Source organism: Lagopus leucura, unplaced genomic scaffold (assembly GCF_019238085.1).
Source record: "Lagopus leucura isolate 7727_CA_CO unplaced genomic scaffold, USGS_WTPT01 Super-Scaffold_100002, whole genome shotgun sequence".
Lineage (NCBI taxonomy): Eukaryota > Metazoa > Chordata > Aves > Galliformes > Phasianidae > Lagopus > Lagopus leucura.
This window is the reverse complement of record NW_024962263.1, coordinates 46,167,820-46,192,876: the sequence shown is the minus strand read 5'-3', so window position 1 is coordinate 46,192,876 and position 25,057 is coordinate 46,167,820. Positions and strand designations below refer to the sequence as shown.

The following is a 25,057-nucleotide window of genomic DNA, read 5'->3' as shown; positions in this document are numbered from 1 at the left end:
ATATTGATAAAATAAACCAATGTGGTGCATAAGTGATATTAGGATAACTGTATAGAGCTTGACAGCGCACAGTAAATGCTGGTTAGGAGTAAAATGTCACAGTTGATAAGAAAAAAAATTACTAAAATACCAGAACAAAATATCAGTTAATCTGTTTGATTTTGTATGCAACTGTTGAAGTGGCACTGTGCATTTGCAACTTCTTTCCTTTTAAATGAGGAAAATTTAGAACAATGAAGAATCGCTCAGTAAGGGATATGTAAACATTTAAGCATGAAATAGTTCAACTGATTTCAATTGCATAGATATGTATTTTGATAGAGTGGGGGCTAAACTGACAAAATTAGGTATAAGCTTCATCTCTCCTCATGCAGCTTGTTTATTGTTTTGAAATTAAATCAGACCAAATTGATTAAATCACAATAAAAGACTGCATTGAACAAACCCAAATCTTGGCCTAAGGCTACTTGGCTGGTAAGACCTAGAAGAAGCATCTGTACAAGTAACTTGGTGATGCTTCAGTTAAGAACATTTCTTTTTTAGCCACCATCCAGTTGCATGCTGTCTATAGAAGCACACCCATCTTGTGTAGAGCTCGAGAAAGCTTTTCCACAATGTTATAACTACTGGTTAGTTATTAGAAGCCTCCTGGCAAAAAAGAATCAATAAATCTCACATTTTTCTCCTGCTGTATCTGCATTCACATAAAAAGGGCATGTCAAATGCATACTACCATATGATTCTTTCTGCTCGAGAATGTCTCCAGAAACTGTCTGAACTTGGTTTAGATCTGCTTTGAGCTGAAGTGAGCAGTTTCAACACTTAATCAGGCTCACACCAACTACAAATTAACCACTCTATAGGGTTACTTCCCCTCAGTAAATATCAGCAACCAACTTGCACCTATAAGATATCCTATTGCAGAAAGTTCAGAACACGAAAAATTGCTTTCATCTCTCACTGGAAGTTGTCCTTTGTAAATGAAGAAGACTGTATAAGAAACTATATAAGAAAAAAGCTACTCAAGAGCACAGTGAGGCACTGTTATCCAGAGATGTGGTGGTTGTCCATGCCTGGACACAGTCAAGGTCAGTCTGGATGGGGCTCTGAGCAACCTGATCGAGCTATAGATGTCCTTTCTCATTACAGGAGAGTTGGACTAGATGACCTTTGAAGGTCTCTTCCAACACAAATGATTCTATGATTCTATGAAGATCCATAGGGACCATGCCTGAGAGTGTCAGCACAGTTGTTAATTGTTCCATGCCTGTCTTCTAGCAGGCAAATACGCAGAGGTCTGGAAGAACAACCAGGCCCTATGTTCACTGTACTTCAAGCATAGTGCGCAAGAGGTATATCAGGTCTGTGTACAAGCTATTAGGAAACAATTTTTTAGTTTCAGTTGAATGACTGTTAGCCAATTATTGAACATTCAGTCATTAAATATTTTGCTGTGTAAAAACATAGAAGCAACCTATCATGTGCCATTTCTTACTTCATTAATCATCTCCACAAATCAAATATCTTCAAACATGACTGGTATGCTTTATTCTGAAGAGAAAGAAAACAAAAAGTGTCGTGTGCTGAATGTGAAATTTCATGAGGGGTAGTAATATAAATGCCCAGTTATTCTGTTTTCCTTTCTAAGTATGAATTGTTTTCCAAAAGTTATGCCTTCAGTGGTTAAACTACCAGCAACCTAGATCAACTGTGCAGTGCCAGAAGGAGCACAGGGAGATGCTTGTCTTTCCCTCAACTGTGAGCAGTACCTTGTAAAATGGGAAATGATCAGCATCTTGTTTGTCTAGTTGTTAGTAATATTTTTTTTTCCCAATAAATTACAATAAAGGGCAGTATTATTTGAAAATTTCCAGCTCTTATACTACTAGTCATAAGATTTGTTTGCCTGCAGCAATGAATTCAACTAGTTGATTATGCACTACACAAAGTGGAAGCTCCCCGTCTAAATCAATTTCTCCTCAGGCAAGGTTATGCTATTACAGCTTCACATTCTGCAGTCACGTTGCCCCATTGCCCCATCCCAGAGCAGGACATGAGGTAAAGTACTGCAAAAATAATTGACAGAATGGTTCAGCAAGTTCTGTGTGAGGCTGTTTGCCATTGCATTCAACCTTAGCATGGGAAGTATTTCATGCTTTCTGCATCACTAATTTCAGCAGGTTGCCTGAAAAAAGACATGGAATAGAAAAGGTACATTCACAGCAGACAGAACCCTTGATATTAGCAGCACTGTTATTTGCATTTACACACTTCAGAGTCCAAAACTCACTGGATTATTACTCTGGGGTGTTCAAGGAGGCAAAGCTCTTGTAAATAATAGATGCTTCTTGAAGCATAGGATGTGTAGTGATGCTGACCAGGACACGATTGTACATGGAAGAGTCACTGATTCACAGCACAGTTAATCTAAGTAAGCACAGGTCTGTGCTGCATCCTTAGGCTGTGCGGTGGTGCATAAATCCTTTATCCTCAGGATAAACTCCACCAGCTCATTACAAAAGAGGAGCCTGCGGCAGCTCCCACTTTGTATTGGTGATTACAACACTAGTGTGGCCTTGCTTTTATCTGACAGTATAGCAAGAGTTTCTCATGCAAGTATCCTCTATGAATAGCTGTTTCCTTTTCAGAAAGTTATATAATAAATAGCCAAAGGAGGAGTTCCACATCGTTCCACAGATGGTGCATGAACAGGGGATGCAGAGCATCTGAAACGTCATAAGATTTACTATCTGTTTTACTTCCCTTACTCTGCCTTATTGAAACATTTGTATTTTATTAAGCCGTTTTTAGTCAGGTCTTTCTTACTGAGATCCAAAAGAACCCCTGCATTGATGTTGTTTCCCAATTCAATGCCCTAACTCCCAGTGCAGGACTGAGCTACACCATAATTAGCTAGCTAAGGGGTACTATAAATGCTGTACAAAAATACAACAAATATAACAACATTTGTAAACATCTAATGCGTGCGTATGTATCACAATAAAAAAAGGAAAAGGAAGGGAGGCTTGGTTTAACTGTGATGTTGCTTGGGGCAATTACAGCATTGCAAAAGGTGTAGTGCCAGAAAGAAGAAACAATAGGGAAAGAAGCTCAGATAGATAAGAGCAAAGGAGCATGCAACAAAAGAGAGGAAAGTGGGCATGGGGCAGTCAGTGTTCTGAAAGTAAGGAGTGCAACCCAAAGAGCCACTCCAGAGAAAAAGACAATGGTACCCTTCAGTGAAGGTCTCAGATATCAGGTACTTATTGCTGAAGCAGGTCTCCTACCTATGGTCATCTAATTCGAACTAATGAAAAGCAGGATAAATCCAAACACAGCACAGATGTAGTATCTCCACAGGTGTGGAACTGCCGTTCTTTTGGCTCTTCGTTCTCAAAGTGTCAGTGATGCACAAAGTTACAGGCAGTGAAAAAAAAAAAAAAAAAAAAAAAAAGCATGCCTCATTATTTATGTCCTAAGAATTTCCCAATAACTGCTCAGGTACGAACTTGCCACTTTTGGAACAGAAACTTCATCCTAACCGTTAGAGATACTTTCTCACGGCACCCACGGCTTTTCCAGCATGTGACACAGCTGGGCTGCGCCTCAGCACCACAGAGCTTCCTTGCCCTCCTGCCAGTTCCTGCACGAACAATATGCAAGGCGATTACGCAGCATGAAAGTGATTCCCCAAACCACCTTTATTCCTCACTTTTTCACTCGAAGACCTCTTCCGAGGTCGTTTTCCACGCGCCTCCCTCAGGAGCCACAGCCACTCGCCTCCTGTTTTCCAGCAGCCCCGAGGCCGCACCACTCCTCCCTCCTCGCTGGGAAGGGCGGTCGCTGCCGAGTTTCTGACACGACGAGAGGGCGCACAACTACGCCTACCCTTTCCCAGCCCCTCACACGGCTCGCAGGAAGCCTGGCCGGCCCTAGGCCCGCGGAGCGATCCCACCGGCGCTGAGGGGACGACGGTGGGCAGGGGGCGGAGCGGCGCCCGCCTTGCGCGGCGGTGAGGGAGCGGCCGCGGGGCCGGTCACGCGCGAGGCCGGTGTGTATGGCAGCGCGGGGTGAGGGGCGTTGGGGGCATCTGTTCGTGTGTTTGTATGTAGCGCGTCTGAGGCGGGCGGCGGCGGCGAGGAGCGGAGCGCTGAGGGGGGCGGCAGCGGCAGGTCGGCCCGCGCGGCCCGGCTGCGTTTTCTTCCGTGGTGCTCTCCAGCTGCGTTGTTGCCGTCGTTATCGCTCTCATGGGTGGCCGCAGGGCAGGCAGGCCGGCCGGCCGGCCGCAGTCAGGGGGGTGCTGGGCCACCAGAAGGCTTGGCCCTGTATGTAGGTGAAGGGCTGTAGGGGGGCTGCTGAAGTTCTCGTTCTGTGTAAGCGCTCTTCGTATGTCCCGTGCCTCTCATAAACCCCATTCGGGTCTCTTGGCTGAAAGAAGGTCTTTGACAGGCAGCTGGGTGCACGCAGCGGGCTACAGGAGGTGCCTGGGAACTGCGCTCGGCTCGATGCCTCTGCGAGGGCGTGGAACAGGTACGGGTTGTGCGTCTGTGCTAGCGGCTGTCGGCAGGGCGCTGCTGGCACATGAAGCGCCATGAGGCCGTGTGGTGGAAGCGTGTTCATCCCGCTGGCTGGAGGTTAAGGCAGCCGAGACGCTCGGCGTGGGCTCACGGGCAGGTTCTGTCTGTCGGTGTGGTTTGGAGCGTTTTTGCTCCCTCTTTTACAGCATCGCTCTGTGGCGCGCCTGCTGGCACGTGTGAGGATCTTCCTGCAGGAGTCTGGTTTTTGCTGTTGAAGGGAGATCTCCTGAAACAGCAGCCGCCGTACCTGCTGTTGGCCATGCTGCTTGTCCTGCTATCAGAAAGCCACAGAATTACTTCAGTTGGAAGGGACCCTCAAAGCTCACCCTGTGCCTTGGGCAGGGCTGCCACCCAGCAGCTCAACTGCCCAGAGTCCCGTCCAACCTGGCCTTGAGCCCTCCAGGGATGGGGCACCACTTCTGAGTAGCTGTGCCTCACCACCCTACAGAATAAGTAGAATGATGATAGAAAAATACTAAAATAATGGTAGAAGAGGTCTGCTGACTCAGAGCCTTAAATTGGGCAGAGTTGGTCCTTTTTTTGCTGCTTGTAGGTTTTTTTTTTAATTGTTTTTGCTTGTGTTCTTCTAGCAGTTGAGTAACTGCATTTCCTATATCAGCAGCCATCAGGCGGTTTTTCATGGTTAGATATCTTAAGCAGGGTGGTAACCTGGGCTCTAGTGGGGTGGGGACAAACAGCCCCTCTGTGAAGGCTGTAATCAAGGGAGGGCATTGCTCTGGCATAGAGGATTCATAGAGGAAGGTATAACAGATGTTATGTCTTAAATGTTATTCTTTATATGTTCTTGAAGAATAAGATTAAATTAGCAATCAAGTCCTGCTTGGTTGGTAGTAATGAGTTCAACACAAGTGCCTCACAGTCATATCTCAGTTATATAGGAAGCACTTGATATTATGTTCTTCTTGTGTTATTTTCTTAAAGCGTAGCAGTGACTGTAGAGACTGGTGCACAGGCTTTTCAACAGTACCAGGCATAAAGATGAGCCATGAAAGGCAGTGTAACTTGTATCTGCTGATGAATGAAATGAGCTAATGATGGCAGCATCTGAGTGTGAGCAGATGTCAGCTCTCTGAAGTGGCTGGTAGCTTTGCATGCAGGCAGCACAATGCATATAAATTAAGTTGTAAGTAGTATTGTATGAGTAATAAATCCAAATTAAACCCTTAAGTTTTGCCTTGATACTGGCCATCTATCCCACTACTTTGAAGCCAGTCGGTGATGATTTTGGAGCTGTTTTGATGCAGGCTGTGTGGCCAACCAATAAACACCTTTCTGCAGTGGGATGCAGACACAAGAAATGAAATTGCAAGCACATGCAGCTTCAGTGCCTCTGTATTGATTTCTTTCAGTACTCTCAGCTTGCTGCTCAAAATTCCCCTGGCAGTTGCTCATCTCCATTAAGCAGCAAATCATATTGCTTAAAACAGTGTTGGGAAGATGATGCTAAGTTCTGAAAAGAGTCCCTTTGCTGCCAGCTTCATTTAGGCACTTAATTTAGCTTGCTAGCTAAAACTTCAGGTTCTGTATCACTTATCTAGTAAGTAGCTGCACGCAGATTCACTTTCTAGCCCCAGTAGTAGGAACAGTTTCCTATGAATGATCCTTCTAGCTATGACTAATATCCAGACAGTCGTTCTTCTGCATGACTGCATACTTCAGCCTTACAAAGCGTATTTGAAATTGGAGATTTGGCCTGAGCAGTGAAACAGCAAAGCAGACAGATCTTTCTTAGCTGCTGTGCCATATTTGCAGTAAGAGTACAAACAAGTCACAGCAACTTAAATCCGGTGCCTATTTGTGGGGGGAAATCACATAAGTAGTTTTACCAAGTGATTCAGCTTTCTGTGTATCTTAAGCTGCTTAACATTCTGCTCATGCACATAACTGGCCTTACTGCATGCAAGAGTTGTGTATTTGGATCGGTTTCTTGATTTCCTTCCCAAGCAGTCTTTTCTTCCTTCCTTCTCATTGATACTAAATGGAAGCCGCAGGTTCTTAATGTGTTGGAAGTGAATTGCTTTTTCTTCCTGCAGTGTGCGTGGGATGCTGACAAATGAGAGAAATATAATCCTGTCATTACTCCCTGTCATCTAATATATTTGAGAGATTGCTGAAGAGATATTGGGAGAGGAGGGGGGAAGTGAAAGATGAGCTTTGTTTTGCTTCTCTCCCTCTGTCCCTTCTCTTTCCCAGAGCCAGCAAAATGAGCCAGCAAAATGAGCAATGAGCTCTGTCTCTGTATCCCCACTGATGTGGTATAGCATTGCTTCAGAAAAAGCATTGCTTGTATGTGCACGATATAATTATTATATAATGCATTATACAAATGATAATGCATTAACATGTTTGATTTTGATCTTCCACTGGACACTGACAGAACCAATTCACAGGAGAAAACCATGCTGTCCCACTAATAGCAAACTGCTGTGCTGCCTCGGCAAGTGGATAGGCTCCTGCTTAAAGCAGAAGATAGCTTTAGGGCTTGAAGGATTTCTAGAAGTACTAATGCTGTTTTTGCTGGCAGGACTGATAAGCAGGCACCAACAAGAGTATTGTTTAAACAGTGTTGGAGGGGTGGTTGTATGCTGTGTCTGCAGTAGTTTGCAGGAGATCAGACCAGTCTATTCTGAAATGTGCTAGAATGGTCTTGCTTAGTCTTCGGCACATCCCTCCATCTGAAAATGGATTCCCTCCTCCTTCCTTGCGGATTGAGCAAAAGATAGAGAAGACTCTTCTCTGCTTTGCTGGCCATTTGGCCATTTGGCCTGCTGTAGATTCCTCTTTTTCTATCTCATATTAACAAGATCTGTTGCTGTTAGAGGCTTTTTATTGCTTAAGCAATGTTCTCATGGTCTTTTCTTGCTGAGTGCTTTCCCATTTAACCATAGTGCAGGAGCTCCCTGCATGTGTTTTAGCTCTGAGAGCACGTGGTGCAGTCAAGCTGCCTCTCCAAGACAGCAGAGCATAAGCATGCAGGTCTGATCAAAACTTCTGCAACTATGGGAAATCTGACTATGTTAGATTTGTCATATTCTTTGCAATCATTAACTGAATAGGAATTTTGATTCTACAGGCTCAGGTAATCTCTGTGTGTCATCTGAAGGTACTAAACTGGAGACACTTAATTTGGGCAAACTTTTACTGCAGTTTTTAAGAGCAACAAATGGCATACTGCATTAATGTCTTCTGAGGCTGCTTTGAAAACTTGAGTTCTTTTATTGTACTGCTAAAGAGAAGGTGAAATCTACAAAGCTGAGAATCTGACTTCCCTTCAAGTCAATTTGGGGGGTCAAATTTCTGAGTTCCAAGAGATGATGCTTTCAGTCTCTGATGGGTATTTGGAGTGTTGGCAATTAAAGTAAGTTTCTCTTAATTCTGAAGACATACCTGGTCTAAAATGTGTACATTTCTCCTTCTCCCATGTTCCCTTTGAAAAGCTTAAGTGCTCTGCTGATACGAAGAATTTTAATGCTTCTTAGTGGCATAACTGGACAATTAAGAACAGCTTGTGCATTAAATGTGCTCCACATAGGAAATAGTCTTTTTCACACTATTTGAGGGAGAAAAGAGAAATAATATTAAGCAATATCTTATAGCACATAAGACATTGTAAAATTGATTCTTTTTTATTAGAGATGAGTACCGAAGCAGAACAGCAGCTTCTCCATGATGCTAGAAATGGAAATGCTGAAGAAGTTAAGCAGCTGTTGGATACCATGAGCAAAGGAGAAATAATCTTTGACATCAACTGTAAAGGTTAGTAGCTCTCCTCAAATGGTTGTGAACTCATGCTAAGCTACAGATAGAGGAGTTGTCTGTGATAGTATAACCCTGCTTTCTTTGGAACACTCAGTAGAGTAATGTAAAACATTAATACAAGTGTTTTTACCCCATGACTCTTAAGGCTGTACTTAGGCGTAGAGGGTACTGTAGGGTAAAGAGCATATAAACAGAGTACAGAAAAATGTACATAAAGTCTCTGAGTAATCCACAGGAGATAGAAATATGTCAACAAGACAAAAGAATTGATACCTCTTTCTGCCTATATTCAAGCTTATACCAACTTTGAAGCTTTATGATGGTAAATAAAACAGACCATGGTGCCAGGGGGTGGTTCAGGGAGGTATGGAGTCTCCATGAAGGCTACTGATCAGGTGCTGTATTTGCTCTGCTAGATAGGATTTTCAGGTCTGCGTTTCATCCCTGTGTAGTAACTGCAGCAACATTTCTTGACATGTGCTGACACGAGAATGTTTGGGATAAACATACAGGTTTTGCTGTTAGCAGTACACGAAGTCATTTGGGAAAAGAAAGTAAAACTGCCAGTTATCTGTGTCTGAGTCTTTGGCCAATATTAAAGTTCTGGATGTGCGTAGCTATCAGTTACAGCTAAGTAGTTTGCTTACTGAGTGTTAAAATTTCAAATGGTCTGGATTAGCAAGCTTGTCAGCAGTAGCAGAATGCTCTATTTCTTTATTCATTTAGTAGCTTTATGTTTCTTTACCTGAGTGTGCTTCTGGTTGCTTCAAAAAAGTGAATGTGTATCTCTTTTTACGCAGGCTGGGATTTCATTGTTTAACTGTTGGGATAGCTGGCCCTAGAGAGCAGGAAAAGCTGTTATCCAAACAAACTGTGTTGCTTTCTTAGCTCTAGTTCTTAATCGTCAGTTTACTCATCCATTTGTTTGAAAACTCATTCAAGACTGTTTTTCCAATAGTTAATGTGCCCATCTCAGAAAAAGGTGTTGTGTATAAAATCCAGACCCTTCATACTTCATCATTAGGGAGTAGTACATAATTTAAAAGGAAGCTATATAGGGGTTGTCTTCAGTGCTTCAGGAACGAATGCAATGATGCTTGGCTAACAGGAATAAAGTACATCTAGAGCAGGTGGGTGGCTGTGCAGGAGGCAGCGTAAACTTCTTTTGAGTGTGCCTTGGAAGACTCAAGTCTGAGAGATTTCTATGCCTGGGTGTGAAAGCCTACCTTCAACATCTTGGAAAAACTGTCTGGTGTTCTGAATCTGTACTCTAGATGGAGGACACAAAGTCTAACAACAGTGTTGTCAGACAGGAGGAAGGGGGGAAGACAAACTCAGACTTTGCATATTAGTTGTGCTGTGGCTGGGTTCTGGCCAGTCAGTGCTTGCAGATAAGCAAGATGTACTTGACGATAATCTAGCTGAATGATGTGAACTCCCATTTCCAGTTTTCTCAGCTCACCAGCATTAAAGGAAGATACCCTGCATAAAAACAACACCAAGCCAGGGTTTCATCCAAAATGGTCATTCTTTCAAAGGCCTATCTGTGTTATTCATTCTCCTTAAATACAGCAGAAGTGTAAACATGCAGTGAGTGCAGAACAAGGGCTTCTGGCAATTATTGGATGAGAACTGCAAATCTAGACAGGTTCCTGAATTTTTAATGACTGGATTCCTTGGCAGCAGCATTCTCTCCTCAGTACTGTAACTGAGGGCTATCTTGGACTAATTGTGCGACTCCTTTCTGTTGTGTTTGGAAGAACTTTCTGTTCCACTAGACTAAGGGATGAATGATGTCCATTTATTGTGTCATTCAGTATTTGTAACCCCAGAGTTGGTCATCCCCACACTGTTTATCTTCTGTGGTACTTGAGTCTATCGGTCAGGCAGGGCAGGAACAACTATAGGCTGGAAGGAATGAGGGGAAGATTAAATCTGGAGCAGTGGAAGGATCTGAGAAAAAAAGCAAACAAATAATGAAAGAAATAGCTAATGAAGGATGGAAATATTAGCTGGAAACAACTATAAAGATAGAAAACTATTTCAGCTATGCACCACATTCTAATGTTATTTTGTAAAATGAGAGCAGAAAGAGAATTATGAACCTCAAAGGACAGCAGTTTTTTCTTTGTGCTAGTGGCTTATCTTCTTGCGGCAAATTTAAGCTGTGCATCTTCCCAACTTCAACACTTGAGGACATATGAAAAGGGAAAACATGAGGATCGCAGTAACTTAAAACATTTTCTAATGCCTCTATTTTAAATTTTGCTTCCAAAAAGACTGATAGCTTTTAGGTGGCATTCCAAATGCTGTGTGTCTGTTGCTTAGTAAAAACGAAGCACAATCCAGCTTTTCATAACACAATTGAGTATTGTAAATGGAAATTAACAGGACTTCATCAACTTAGTAGTAATTTCTAATGCTTTAATATCTCGATTCTTAAAGGAGTGATTGTATAATTCTAAACATACTGCCAATTCTCCAGGACATACTTTACTTTTAAATTGTCTTTAAGAAAGACTTTGTGGATTGAAATGGGTTACTTTTCAAACCACGTAATGGTTCAGATTGTGTGATTGATGCTTCCAGCTTCCTTGTTCTTCTGTTACTTGAACATGTGCAAACCTTCATGCACATGGCAGCATCTTTCTTTATGCTGTATGTGACCAAAACTTAATTTACTGATTCTGTTTTGTGTCTCTTAGGAAGAAGTAAATCTAATATGGGTTGGACACCTCTTCACCTTGCGTGCTACTTTGGACATGCTGTTGTGGTAGAGGATTTGCTGAAGGTATATTTCTGTTTACCTCTGTGTAAAAGGCAGGAAACTTTGTTATTCTCGAAGCATTTTGTATTTATTTATATCTGCATATAGTAAGCCAGCATCTCATAGCAATAATACAAATGTTTCAAAGGCCTAAGTTATATTACTGAAAAATGTAAGTATTTAATTTAGGCAATTTCACTTACTGTGTTGTAGGAAGGGCCAAAATGTTTTAAGTGCTGCTGTCTGTTACCTAATTTAAATTTTGCATAGAAATGTTTGCAGAGTTCTGTGTGGTTACTTGTAGGCATTTTTTTTCTCTAGGCATATGTTAATGTAGATCAACTCTTTCTTTCTTCTGTCTTTGAAATGATAAACTGTTAATCTTGCCTTCCAGTATTTAAAAGAGGATTACAAACAGGAGGAGAATCAATTTTTTACAAGGGTAGACAGTGATAGGACAAGGGAGAATGGTTTTAAGTTCAAAGGAGGGAAGGTTGAGATTAGATGTCAGGAAGTTCTTTACAGAGATAGTGCTAAGGTGCTGGAACAGGCTGCCCAGAAGGGTAATGGGTGCTCTGTCCACAGAGGTGCTCAAGGCCAGGTTGGATGGGGTCCTGGGCAGCATGGTGTAGTACAGGATCTGGAAGTTGGTGGCCCTGTTTGTGCCAGGGAGGTTGGAATGTGATGATCCCTGAGGTCCCTTCCAAACTGAGTCATTCTATGATTTGTGGTAAAACTGACCTATTTTTTTCTTCATAGTCACGTCTGCACTTTGTTTTGAGATATTTTTGGCTGAGTATGGTGTTTTCTTTATTTTCTTTTTAGATAGGTACCATCTTAATGCTGACGTGAGTTTTCAGATGAAAGAGCCACAATAGGTGCCTAGAAACACTGCCTTTTGTTAATCTGGCAGAACCAGGAGGCAGATGCTACACCTATAATAATATATGTATGTGTGTTTTCCATTACTATTCCAGCACTTTCAGTGAGTTTTAAAACAACACAAAAAAGCAAGAAACACCAAAAAGTCCCTATAGATTATTAAACCCATTTGTTATGCTTATTTTCTGTTTACCATCTTCTCAAAAGTGAAAGAGCTGGCTGGGGGAAAATAAGCACAAGAAGCTTTTCCTTTTTGAAGCAATATACAGAATTCTGGCTGTGACTCTTGCATACATACTTTGTTTCCCGCATGGTTCTATTAGAGTTCTGATTTCATTTGCCACGAGACCTGTATGGGTGTCCTGTCTTTCCCCACCCCATTTAATCAGTGAGACTAGCTGTGCAGTTCCTGTTTGAGGGATACTTAGACATCTTTTGCTTTTGCTGTCTAGGCTGGTGCAGTTGTGAATGTGCTGAATGACATGGGAGACACTCCACTCCATCGTGCAGCTTTCACAGGACGTAAGGTAAAGCATGTTGCCTTTTTGAAGCTTCACCCATAGGTTTATTAAAGGAAATCCTGCTAGTAAGATTTATTTCAAAATGTTGTTTTGGAGTGTGTTTCTAAAAATGACTTGCTGTCATCTGTTTCGGTACAGTGTGCTCAAAAGAACAAGGCACACTGCATAGCTACTATAACTGTCCGAAACAAAAACATAGCACAAATGTCTTCTTTTCCTGAAGACATGGTCTGTGTTGATTTGGGTTTGTTGTTGTTGTTTTTGTGGTATAATTTGTCATATCTCTTTTAGTTTGCTTTTGGTGACTGTTGCTGGCAGACAGAGAAAGAAGCACTAGTATTTGTTTTCTATGCGCTGTGTGTCAGCTGTGTGGTTAAGCTGATGCCTGTGGTCTGCTTTTGCTGTGTGCACAAGAAGAAACATTTAAGCATTGCACTAGCTGTAGCTGCAGGTGCTAATTACTGTGTGGAAAACAGTATAGAAAATCTCTCATGTACTGCTGAAGTACAACAGGTTAATCTGTGTTTGTGCCTGGTACGCCTGATGCAGTAAGAAGAGTAGGAATTGTTCCTCTTAACTAAATGCATATCTGCATAGAGAGATACCCAGTATTTTAATATTTTGAAGGAATAAAAATGTAAATTAGGACACATTGGTGCACTTGGTGTCTGTAAATGTAGTTTCTTCGTAGAAAACTAGAACTAGAGAGCTTCTTACAGGACTGTGGTATGAGACTAGTTTGATCTGTTCCCTGCTTCCTGCCATCATTTCCAGTCTGGCAGTACTTCTGTGCATAATCTTTTGGCGCTGCTGAAAGGGTGAGTGTTTGGTCACAAGATTTCTCGAGAGCCGGTGGTACTATTTTATTCTGTCAAATACAGCATTTATCCTGGCTACCCAGACATGTTTTTGAATAACAGTCAGTCTGTTCAGCCATACTCCCATTAGCTTCCTCAGCCTGACTAACGTGGAAGTGAAAGTCACAGTTAATTCCTCTCCTCAGTCTCTCTAAAACATTCCTTCCTGTTTTTGTAAGTGATGATGGACAGTTTTGCAGCTCTTCTTGCAGGATGTCAAAAGCTGGATTCTGGCCTCACCGTAACTGGAATAGATAAGCAGTGTTTTTTCAAATTCCTTTCCAGGAGGTGGTGATGTTACTCTTGCAGTATAATGCTGATACTTCTATTGTTAATGGGAGTGGAGAAACAGCAAAAGAAGTTACTCATGATAAAGACATAAGGAATATGTTGGAAGGTAACTTTAATAGGTTATAGACTTCTTTCAACAGTTGTACCTTCTAAAAGCTGTTCTTTTCTGACAAGTTACAGAAGTTTAGTGGAATTTTCTCTTCACATTTTGTCATTAGAAAGAAATAACTTCGGTTTTTTTCCTGAAGTTCTGATGGATTATTTGTTATGGTACTTCTGCAAATGATTTGGAGAGTAAAGTATTATAAATCCTGATAGTATTATTCAAGTAAATATTTCAGTTCTGTTGAATCCTTGCTACAGCTCTGAATAGGTATATAGCAGTCAAAGCTGTAGCACCCTGGAAAAGGAAAAACTGAAGTCAAGAATACTAAGTGGCTTTGTCAACAAGATTGCAAACCATTCAGAATTCTGCTCCTTAACAAAGGTGACCTGGCATTAGATCAAGTTTAGAGCTTGCTGTTGCAGTCTTGAAAGTTACCCCAAATGAAGAATGGAAGGGAAACAAAACAGCTTTCTCCACATTTCTTCTACCATCTTTCAGGATTTGAAAGTGAGGGAGATAATGTCCAAATACTTGCACAGGCACTTGCACGTATAGTTTTGAAGATTTCAAGATCTGCTGCCTCCCGGTATTACTATGAACTGCTCCTAAATACTGTTGAAGTGCTGTGTCCTGTGCAATAGATTGTGTAGGTAAAAGGTGATCTCTTCTAATTTGCCATTCAAATGAACAGTTAACAGTCCTTTCCAGTAGTGATCTGCTGGACTGTTAGAGGAGCATAGAATTTCTGAGTGATGAGAGAAGAGAAACTGAGAGGAACACAAGGAAGATCTGATGGGGCTGACATGTAGTTTTCCTGCTTTCTGTTTTACTAGAGGGTGTAGATGGGCTGTAAGTGTATAAAAATAATGAAAGTATGTGTGTATTTGTATATGCACTTGCACATCTTTTCAACTATCACAGTTTTTTACATCAGATTTTTTGCTCTGACTCTGGCTCTTTTCTGAGTCAATATCCCTCTTTTATCTATCCCAAATAAATAATACTAGAAATGCTTCCTTCTTCCTTCTCCAGGCTTTGAAGCTGTAGTGTTTCATATAGATAACATTTTATCCTATGTTTTTTTTAACAGCAGTTGAAAGGACACAAGAAAGGAAGCTGGAAGAAGAGCTCTTAGGAGCAGCAAGAGATGGGGAAGCAGGGAAACTGTCTGCTTTGGTAAGATTTCAAGTTCTTGTAATACTTCAGTGTCAAGTGGCTGAAGCTGTAATGCTGAGTACAAATAACATGACATCTGGCCTTACATTTTGAAGTGCTGTGACCTCAGAGAGTGAGTGCTCTGCTCTGTATTGTGTAGGTAAGAGTTGAGGCCTTTTTGTTGAAAACCATTGTTTTGCAACCTTCAAAATCTTTGATGTTAGTTTCCTAAGTAGTCTTCATATAGTTAAAAATTCCAATGTAATAGTTCTGGATCTCCTGACACGAGCTTGTTATTGTGGTTACCTTAATGTCATTTTTACAAGTTTATGTTTTCACTGTCGTATGACCTCTGTTTTCAGTCTTGAAAGTAGGCCTTTGTCAGTACTGTCCATCACAGCTGAAGTCTCTGGTTTTTAACAGTCATCTGCATAATACAATTCCATGATGAGAAACACTTAAACTTTTTCTGTACTTTACTGTGTACTCATAGTAATTTAAACTGATGGTACTATGAGATTTTCATGGTTAGAGGAGAAGAATTACAGAATTGAGGTTGGAAAGTGCCTCTGCAAAGCATCTAGTTCAACTCCTGTTTGAAGAGCAGTTGGTTACAGGGCTGCTGGGAACCATATCAAATTGGATTTTGATTGTTTCAGTGCTTGAAATCAAGTTATTTTTGAGAGTACCAACATTCTCCTGGAAGTAAGATGTGTAGTGTGAAATACTTTTCACCTGATTGGCTTCCTTAGTCTTAAAAGATAATACATCAGAGCAGTCTGAATGTTCTGTTTACTTCTATGGAAAATACACAAATGTGAGATTCTGAAAGAGTGAAAGCCTACAAGTGCTTAGGAACTCAGGTATTTAAGACTTCATTGTTAAAGGGGTTGTACTTCTGCAAGCTGTCTCTTCCTGACTTTTTTTTGTATCAGTTACATAGTTACTCTAATCTCCAGTTTCCACTTAGTTAGACTTATACAAACAGTTTTAATGCATTCTCAACAGGCTGCCTGTAGTAGGAACTTTTAAATAGTCCAGAACAGCTGTGTCACCAAGACTGGCAGGCCTTCCACCCTGCCTAATGAAATTCTTGTTCTCTGAAACTGGGTGGCCACACAAACTTATTCTGGGCTTACCACTGGCCTGTGCTAACTTTCAGACTGTACCTGGAAATCTTCCACAAATAGCAGTGAATCTTGGCTCAGGCCAAAAATCTGAAAGGGCTATTCCAGCAATGTAGATGACTGAACTGCAGTCCTGGAGAATTTTCTCTGGCACTGTGCAGCTTAGCAGGGTAACAGCTTCTGAGCAGAGCAGTAGGGGTGAGAAGAGAATAGCGTGTAGAAAACTAAGGAGTTTCCTACTATAGCTGAACACTTTATTTGACTGCTGTAGTGCTTGTCCTTCTCAAATATGTGCCTGCTTCATTGCCAGGCCTATGCTGACGTGTTCTAGTTAGGAATGGATAACTTTAAAAACGATGAGGGTGACATCTGGAGAGGGAGGAAAACTGATATGCAAACCAGTCTCCTCTTTTTTTTTTTTTTTTTTTTTTTCCAGTTAAACAAGCCCAAACCACCAGATATCAATTGTGTGGATCAGATGGGGAACACACCATTGCATTGTGCAGCATACCGTGCCCACAAGCACTGCGCATTGAAACTTCTAAAAAATGGAGCAGATCCTAAAATAAGAAATAAAAACGGTGAGTACCAAATGAAAGCATATAAAATGTTAAATGTCAGCCTACTCTTAACAGCTTCTATAAGGTATGTTACTTACCACCTAGTACCCAATAAATGGGGAGGTTGGTGGCCCTCCCCATGTCGGGGGCTGGAGATTCATGATCCTTGCAGTCCCTTCCAACCCTGGCCATTCTGTGATTCTGTGCAAAGAAAATCTGAGAGAGCTTTACAAGCGTTGCATCACTAGTATAGGAAGCCCAACTCTGGCTAAATTGCGGACGTACAAACTGCAGCAAAATATTTACCATACAAGCTTTTATATTCCTAACTTGGCTATTTCTAGAAAGTTTATGTGTTGTCTATCTTAATCATGAAAAAACTCATGCTTGACTTTTGCTTTCTTAATGTTAAACACCAAACTTTGGGACATTGGTAATAAAAGCGATACAATTGAAGACATGACTCAGAAAAAGTGATCCTTCAGAAAAGTGCTTCTAATGAAAGCATGTCCAGGAAATCTTTACACGAATGTTACTCAACCTGTACTTGTCATCTGATAAACGATGCCTCTGTTTTGATATTTGTGAATGTTTAAAACTTGTTTACATGGCTGAATGTTAAAAATAAACAAATGGCTAAGAGCAAAGTCCCATCTGTGGCCAGTGGAACTCTTGTAGAGTAGTTCACTGCAGTGAAATACAGAGTGCTTTTGCATCTTCTGCCCCTGAGGGGTTTATGCTTCCTAACTTAAATGTCTGTGGGACTAATGGGGTATACGCAGGGTGGTTATTTTAAGCTGATTGCACCTAAGTTTATTTGCATCAAATTCTCATGCCTCATCTTGGTTACTGAACAGATCAGACACCCCTTGATCTAGCCCAAGGTGCAGAAATGAAGCTAATACTGGGAGGTAAAACTGGAAAGGTAAGAACTTTTATACCCATTTAAAATGCCACTTGCTGAAGCTGTCAGTTTGGAGCCATTCCTACATAAGCTTTAATTTTTCTGCAGGTTATCAACAAACCACTGAGACGATACGAAGGTCTCCTATGGAAGGTATATCTTATTTCCTTTTCTGAAATAGCTTATAACATATCCAAGTGTGTCATTTTCTATGCTTAAGTAAGAGTTGTTGAATGAGAGAGCTTTTCAATAATGCATTTGTTAAATGACATAACTTTTTACTTGAGTATATTGAATCAATTATAAATGGACTGTCTGAGTGTAGCTATATTTATGGCACTCTGGTCTTAATCTTTAATCTTTGCCTACTTTCTGAAGTTTTCTTCTCTGTAAATTTTCCTATATACTCACACATAAATATAATACAAGGAACTGTTATTTAAACTAGAACCGTGTGTGAAATGTAAAATTATACAGTTCAACATCTTAATGTGTGTTGTTCTCATTTGATCTTATAAAATACAATTGTGTGATAATTAACAATTCCTGTAGTATTTAAAAAAATAAATTAGTATTTGGGTTCTTACTGAATAGCAGGCTCAGCAGAACTTTCATCTTCAGACATTTCTAAGAAAAGAAAGTATTCTCAGATTGTTATGACCACCAACATACGTAGCACGTAAAATTGTAGCTCATAAGGAAAATGTTGACTGCTTTTAAGTAACTCTTCAGCTGTTAAGCTTACCTGTTCCTGTGATCTCTTTAGAGCTCACGATTTTTTGGTTGGAGACTCTACTGGATAGTATTAGAGCATGGAGTCCTTTCCTGGTATCGAAGACAGTAAGTTCTGTGCTTGAATTTCTGATAAGTACATTTAAATAATTCCCATCTTCATGTTATTAAATCTCTTTTTCTTTCAAAGAGCTGATGCAGTAAATAATGAGCATCGTCAGGGATGCAAGCATCTAACACAAGCTGTGTGCACGGTAGGAAGTGAAATAAGACCTGTAATTCCTGCTTTTGTTGTTGTTGTTTTTGGTTTGTTTTTGTGGTGGTGGTGGTCTATACTTAATGAAAACTTCAGCTAGATTGCTAAGCATGTCTATTATTATGAATAATAATTAAGAAAAAAGGCTTGTGCTGTTGCAAGAAACGATGATTCTTGTCAAACAAAGTATTCTATGTGCCTTTTCAGCTCTTTCACTTCTTTCCAAAGTCTTGAGGCCTTAAACGAGTATAAAACTTCCTGATAGCATGCCTCCTTAGACATTGTTGTGTACAACAGTGATAGAGAACAGCAAATAACTAGCTCCTCCTTGTAGCTATCACATGCTATTTGTAACTGAATGAGTAATTTAATCTTCTCAGTTAAGGAACTGATGAGTTCTTAAGAAGTTATTTCAAATCACCTTCACTTCAGATATGCTTGTGGGCATCCCTTTTGGGAGAGGATGAAGGGAAGACTAGGCTGAATATAAGCCAGTGTGACAATCCACCTCTGGGGAGGAAAGAAAGTTGTGTAGTGCACAGAATGAAGTTCTCAAGAGGGATGCATTTAGGGTAATCTCAGTGCTTTTTATAGAGCTAACATGTCCTTGTTCAATAAACTGGCACCACAAGCTCTGTTACTCATGCTCTTGTATAAAAAAATCATTCTTGCCTTTCTATACCAACAAATTCCTCAACTTTGATAGCTTTGCACCATTGCTGAGATCTCTGAATCAAGTGGTACTCTGCAAATACAGTATCTTGGCATAAAGAAACTCTGTCTTTTCGTTCATGAAATGCAAGGCTGCACTTTTTATACTCTGCAAAATTATTCTAAGAAAGTTTTTTGTAAAACTTTACCTAGTTTGCCTCAAAACTGAGGCAAAAACTTTTGAGTTACAGTAATTCCTCAACCTTGCCTTCTCTTAAAAACAGTTTTCTAACTGATGTATTACACTCATTTTGTCTCTTTGTTGCTTTAGGTAAAATCTACAGACAGTTGCTTCTTTTCTGTCAGGTGTTTTGATGACACAGTTCATCGTTTCAAGATCCCTAAAAACAATTTCCCATCTCATACTAGAGAGGTAATAATGAGCCTTTATGAAAGGCTTTAAGATGTAATAATTTCTATAATGAAAACAATTTGCATACAGCTAGCTATGGATGCGTTAGTGGCAGATTTGATGTCTTTCAGGACTTGGTAATGTAAATGTATATATTGAATATTTTAGCATGATTATAGACTGTCTTGCAAAAATTGGCAGATTGTCATCTTTAAAATTAGTGCTGTGTTATTTTCCAATCTCATGCCAGTAGTATGACTTGTAGTTTAACTTCCTTTTTAACTTCTCCATCTGATAGATTCCTACTGTAACTTTGTTCTGTTATTCTTTTTGTCGTGTTGTTATTCTCAAATAAAAGAATGCCTGATACATTCTACTCTAGCTGGTCTCCTAGATGAGCTGATGAATGATATTAAAAAAAAAAATTGGATTTGAAACAGTTGAATGACATTTTGTTTGTAGGGATTTTTGTAGTGAAGTTACTACTGCACTTCTGTGGGTTACTAACCAGAGGTAAGTAAGGGTGAAGGCATCTGCAATATTGTGCCCAGTTCTGAGTCCCCACTTGGAGAGGCGTAGGGATATATTGGAGATGTCCCAGTAAAGGGGCACTACAATGATTAAAGGGACTGGAGTAGCTCTTTTGTGGGGAGAGGCTGAGGGAGCTGGGACTGTTCAGCCTGGGGGAGACTGCTGGGGGGAGGGGTCTTGTCAATGCCTATAAATATCTGAAGATAGAGCACACAGAGGACAGAGAGAGGCTCTGTCCAGTGCCAGGACAGGAGGCAATAAGCACAAACTGAAATACAACTGAAAATGTTTAAATAAATGAACTAGTGAGGGTGATGAAGCACTGGCACTGGTTGCCTGGAGTGATTGTGGAGTCTTGATCCTTGGAGATATTCAAAAGCTGCCTAAATATTGTCTTTGGGTCAGCCTGCTATACGTGATGCTGCTTGAGCAGGGAGCTTGGACCATTTGACTTCCAGAGGTCCCTTCTAATTTCAGCCTCTCTGTGATTCTATGAACAGGAGAAGAATCTACCTCTTAGTTATGATAGTACCTGAAATTTTGTAAGCAGCTGCCTTCTGCATGACATTGTCACAGGGATCTGAACAGAAAACCAAAGGCATAAGATACATTCTCTACAGTCTTTTAATAGTTGATATGACATTTGTGAATTTGGATAGAGTTGGAGGTGGTTGGCATTTGTACTGAGTATGATCAGTTAAGTCCTAGTAGCAGTCTGAGCGTGTTGTAACTTATCTTGAATAAATTGTAACTTTTTATAGTTTCTTTTCAACTTGTTAATGTCTCATTTTACTAATGAATATATTACATCAACAGAACTTTTTTTTTTTTTAATTTACATTTGTGCTGCTGCCTTCCAGGGATGACCTTAATGTTCTTAACTTTGTTTTTCTGATCAGAGTTGGCTAGAAGCAATAGAAGACCACTCTGCATACAGCACTCACTACTGCACACAGGAGCAGCTGAGTAGCGATGATGAGGAAGATGATTCGGTATCTGTTACAGACCTACAAGAAACACTGAAAGTATGTACTGAATACTTGTCTCATGCATTTAGGCAATGGTAGACTAGTGCTGTTTTGTGCAGGGATACTTCAGTGTACTTTTGGTCCAAATTTATTGATTAATTCTTCCCAGTGGTACAGAAATGTTGCCTTTATTTCCTGCACTTCATACTGTGATATTTTCCCATTTAGACTGTATGTGTAAAATGTTATGTTTATTGTAGCTGTGGAGTGAGGTTTCCCAGTTTTACCAATGCTACCAGAAGGTAAAAAATTGTTTGAAATTTTCAGCCAGGAGAGGGAGCCCTGTGTACTGTACTTGTCCTGCAGCTTTGATGTTACCAAAGCTAACTTTCAGCCTATATGCACGCAGTGAAATAGTGTAAAATTGAGCATTTAAAACCTTAGGTCACATCAGGTACATTGTACAGTGATCCTTCAGACCTCGGTGTAAATGAGTTGTCTTCCATTACTCTAGCATCCAGGCTGTGATTTTAGCTTTTTGTCATATACATGCTTTAAAAAAGCCTTTTACTTTAAGGGGAAGTAGGCAAAAATTATGACACTGCAATGCAAAAAAAAAAACCCAAAAAGTCTTCATGTGACTGTGCACCGAAAGTCTTATACCTCACCTTTTGGTACAAGAACTCAAAAGTATTTCATGGAATAAAGGAGATTAGAGGGTAAGTGGTACTGGTAATTTCCAGCAGCATACTGAAGAAGGTGTTGTCAGTAGACGAATGTCTCTAAGTTCACGTGCTGGCCTGAGATTTGATCTTGGAATGGGTTCCTGTATATATCTGTACTTGCCATATGCCAGTTAAATTATGTTTTACTTACTCTTGTGTTCCTGATCAAAGGGCAAGCAGTGGCTCTTCCTGGGTTTTCGAGCTTTTTATTGAGAAAGAGGGTGGGGGAAGAATTGGAAAAGCAGAACATGCATAGAAACTTCTAGTTTTGGTTTGCTATACTAATTTAAACAAAAGCTGGTTGTAATGGAATGTGTATAAATCTGATTGCTTTTGTCTTTTAGCATACTTCAAGTAACTTTCAGTTTTAACTTACCAATCTGTCACTGGGAATCTTTGTTAATATTTAATACTTTCCGAAATTTAAAATTTTCAGTGTACTTAAGAGAACATATTTATACTTTCCCTAGAACAAGACACATCTGAAATTGCTGTCCATTCTCTCTTTCAGAAAGCACAAACATGCCAACAAAGACTCAGTAAAGAGATTTCAGACTTTCTTGCAATGGTTAAATCTTTGGATGTTACAAAAGGTAAAAATTGCTTTTATGAAAAACAGTTTGTTACTAGGCAACTCTTTTTTTTCTGCTAAGCAGCATGTGCTTTAATTTCACTGAAATTATGTATTCAAGCTCCTAAAAATTTAACTGTTTTCCTCACTTAAGCAGATTCAAACGAAGTAATGTGATTATAATTGAGAGTAACTAAGAATTCAGATCTGCAGGAACAAATAATTGTGCTGATTTGAAACAAAATTTACTTGGATCTGTAAATGTAGTAAAATTATCCTTAGATATAATGGTTGCTTTTAAAAACAATAGTTGGTAGTTTACTGCAAAGTGTAAGATTCCTCTGAAAGGTGCAAACAGCTTGCTCTTTTCATGTAGCTTTCCCCTCAAAGAATGTGTGTTTTAGCAAGTAAAAACACATTGGAAGCTGGGACATAATAAACAGGATGTGAAATGAAATTAAAAAACTATACAGGGAAATGGAGGCATGGTGTGATGGGATGTGTTCCACAGACCTCAGCAATGAGTTTCTTGCCAGCTCTAAAGTATCAGGCTTCCTTTTAAATAATAAATCTTAAAATGACATCTACCTGAGACTTCCACAGTATAAGTGACTAAGAATAGCAGGTTAAGCTGTTAAAGATTAGAATGCCTTAAATGTGTACAGAAGTAGCTCATGTATTAAACACACCAAGATATCCATTAAGAATGTTTAACTGTTGCTTCTTTGTAACTCAGTCTTATTTACACATTGTGACTAAAATTTACGACGCTCAAACTAGAAAGCAACTTGTTTATCTGTACAAGTCATAGGCCATAATAGAATAGCACTTTTGGGAGGGAAAATTTTTCTTTTTCTATCCGTGCTCCAACTCAGTTGTTCTTCCTTTTGCCAATTGGATCGGTTACTGTGTGTGATGCTAACTTATCTTGCTCTGACTGAATACACTGAGCTCTTACTTCACAAAGAATGTTAAAGTTTTATAATACTTATGAATCTTTTATTGGGAAGACTATGTAATTCATAATACAAAAAGACAGCTATCTTGGAATCACAGAATGGTTTGAGTTGAAAAGGACCTAAAAGACCATCTGGTTCCAACCCCCTACTGTGCTTGGGGTTACCACCTACTGATCAAACTGTCCAGGGTCCCATCCAACCTGGCTTTGAGCACCTCCAGGAATGGGGCACAGCTTCTCTGGGTGACCTGTTCTAGTGCCTGACGACCCTCTGAGTAAAGAATTTCCTCCTAACATTTAGCCTAAATTTCTCCTCTTTTAGTTTAGAGCTATTATCCCTTGTCTTGTCACTATGCGCCCTAATGAAAGTCTCTCTTCATAACTCCCATAGGCCCCCTTTAAGTACTGAAAGACCATTATATAAGGCCTTCCCAGAACTTTCTCTTCTCTAGGCTAAACGATCCCACCTCTCTTCTCCTCCCTTCATAGCAAAGATGTACCAGCATTTCAGTCATCCTCACTGCCCTCCTCTGGACCTACTCTCAACAGATCCACACCCATCTTACGCTGGGAGCTGCAGAGCTGAATGCAGTACTCCACATGAGGTCTCACAAGAGCAGAGAACCACATCTCTTGACTTGCTAATTATACTTCTTTTAATGCAGCCCAGGATACAGTTGGCCCTCTGGGCTGCAACTGTGTATTGTCAACTCATGTTGTTTTTGTTAGTTTTTTTTTCCCCACCGATATCCCTACGTCCTTCACTATAGAGCTTCTTTCAGTTCACCTATAGCTCAGCCTCTGGGGTTGCTCAAACCTAGATGCAGAGCCATACACTTGGCCATGTTGAATTGCATGTTGATCACTGGGGCCTGTCTCTTGAGCCTATCAAGGTCCTTCTGGATTACAGCCTTTGCCTCCAGTGTGTTGACCACACCACTCAGCAATATCATCTGCAAGCTTGCTGAGAGTGCACTGAATCTCACTGTCTGTGTCACTGACAAAGTGTTTAAATAATACCAGATGTTAAATAATTATTCACACAATCTGAAAATTAGTACTGAGCAACATCCCTTTGACAGATAAGAGAAGTTTTTCTGACCTCATCATGTTGACCTGAAGATCCAGTGAGGAATTTAGCTTTTTTCTAAAAATATACAACGTGAACAAACAAAACCAGAATAAAAGAAAACCAGGTACTGTCTTTCCAAGAAACTGCTCATTCTGGCAAATGAGTAAGTTCCTGTTTTTCTACTAAGTATCTAACTTCATGGGCCAGTGAACTGTTTATAGATTCATGCATTATCTCCATAGGTCTCAACAGAAAACTGCTAGAGTTCTCCCAGTTCTCTCACAGAATTACACAGGATCACAGAATGGCCGGGTTTGGAAGGGACCTCAAGGATCATGAATCTCCAGCCCCCCTGCCACATGCAGGGGGGCCACCAACCATTTAATATAGACCAGGCTGCCCATTGGCCCATCCAACCTGGCCTTGAGCACCTCCAGGGACAGGGCATCCACAGCCTCTCTGGGCAGCCTCACATTGGATGTCTTTAAAGTATTTAAGTCCAGGCGCTTATGCCAAGAGCGCAAATTTCTGGGCTAGAAGTCCTTTTGTATCGAACTGCTGAAAGCCTTTGAGTAATACAGAATTGCTTTACTGGGGCTAAATACTTAAAATTCTCTCCCTAGATGTCTATCAACATGCTATTCTAAATCCGGG

At 40.4% G+C, this 25,057-nt stretch overlaps 1 protein-coding gene across 2 annotated transcripts in view; it reads left to right on the top strand.

The window, feature by feature from the left end:
- Nucleotides 1-4,000: 4,000 nt before the first annotated feature.
- Nucleotides 4,001-25,057, top strand: part of OSBPL1A (oxysterol binding protein like 1A) — a 71,926-nt gene continuing 50,869 nt past the window's right edge. Inside the window, exons 1-14 of one of the 2 annotated variants that reach the window (XM_042869560.1) lie at nucleotides 4,001-4,012; nucleotides 8,232-8,354; nucleotides 11,063-11,148; nucleotides 12,459-12,533; nucleotides 13,670-13,781; nucleotides 14,872-14,957; nucleotides 16,500-16,644; nucleotides 17,481-17,548; nucleotides 17,636-17,680; nucleotides 18,294-18,367; nucleotides 18,450-18,513; nucleotides 19,498-19,599; nucleotides 21,009-21,134; nucleotides 22,314-22,395. In XM_042869560.1, the coding sequence (XP_042725494.1) occupies nucleotides 8,234-8,354; nucleotides 11,063-11,148; nucleotides 12,459-12,533; nucleotides 13,670-13,781; nucleotides 14,872-14,957; nucleotides 16,500-16,644; nucleotides 17,481-17,548; nucleotides 17,636-17,680; nucleotides 18,294-18,367; nucleotides 18,450-18,513; nucleotides 19,498-19,599; nucleotides 21,009-21,134; nucleotides 22,314-22,395 (1,186 nt within the window). In that variant the 5' untranslated portion in view covers nucleotides 4,001-4,012; nucleotides 8,232-8,233. Of the gene's footprint in view, nucleotides 4,013-4,037; nucleotides 4,052-8,231; nucleotides 8,355-11,062; nucleotides 11,149-12,458; nucleotides 12,534-13,669; nucleotides 13,782-14,871; nucleotides 14,958-16,499; nucleotides 16,645-17,480; nucleotides 17,549-17,635; nucleotides 17,681-18,293; nucleotides 18,368-18,449; nucleotides 18,514-19,497; nucleotides 19,600-21,008; nucleotides 21,135-22,313; nucleotides 22,396-25,057 lie in introns of those variants that run through there. The other variant, XM_042869559.1, reaches the window with a different exon arrangement.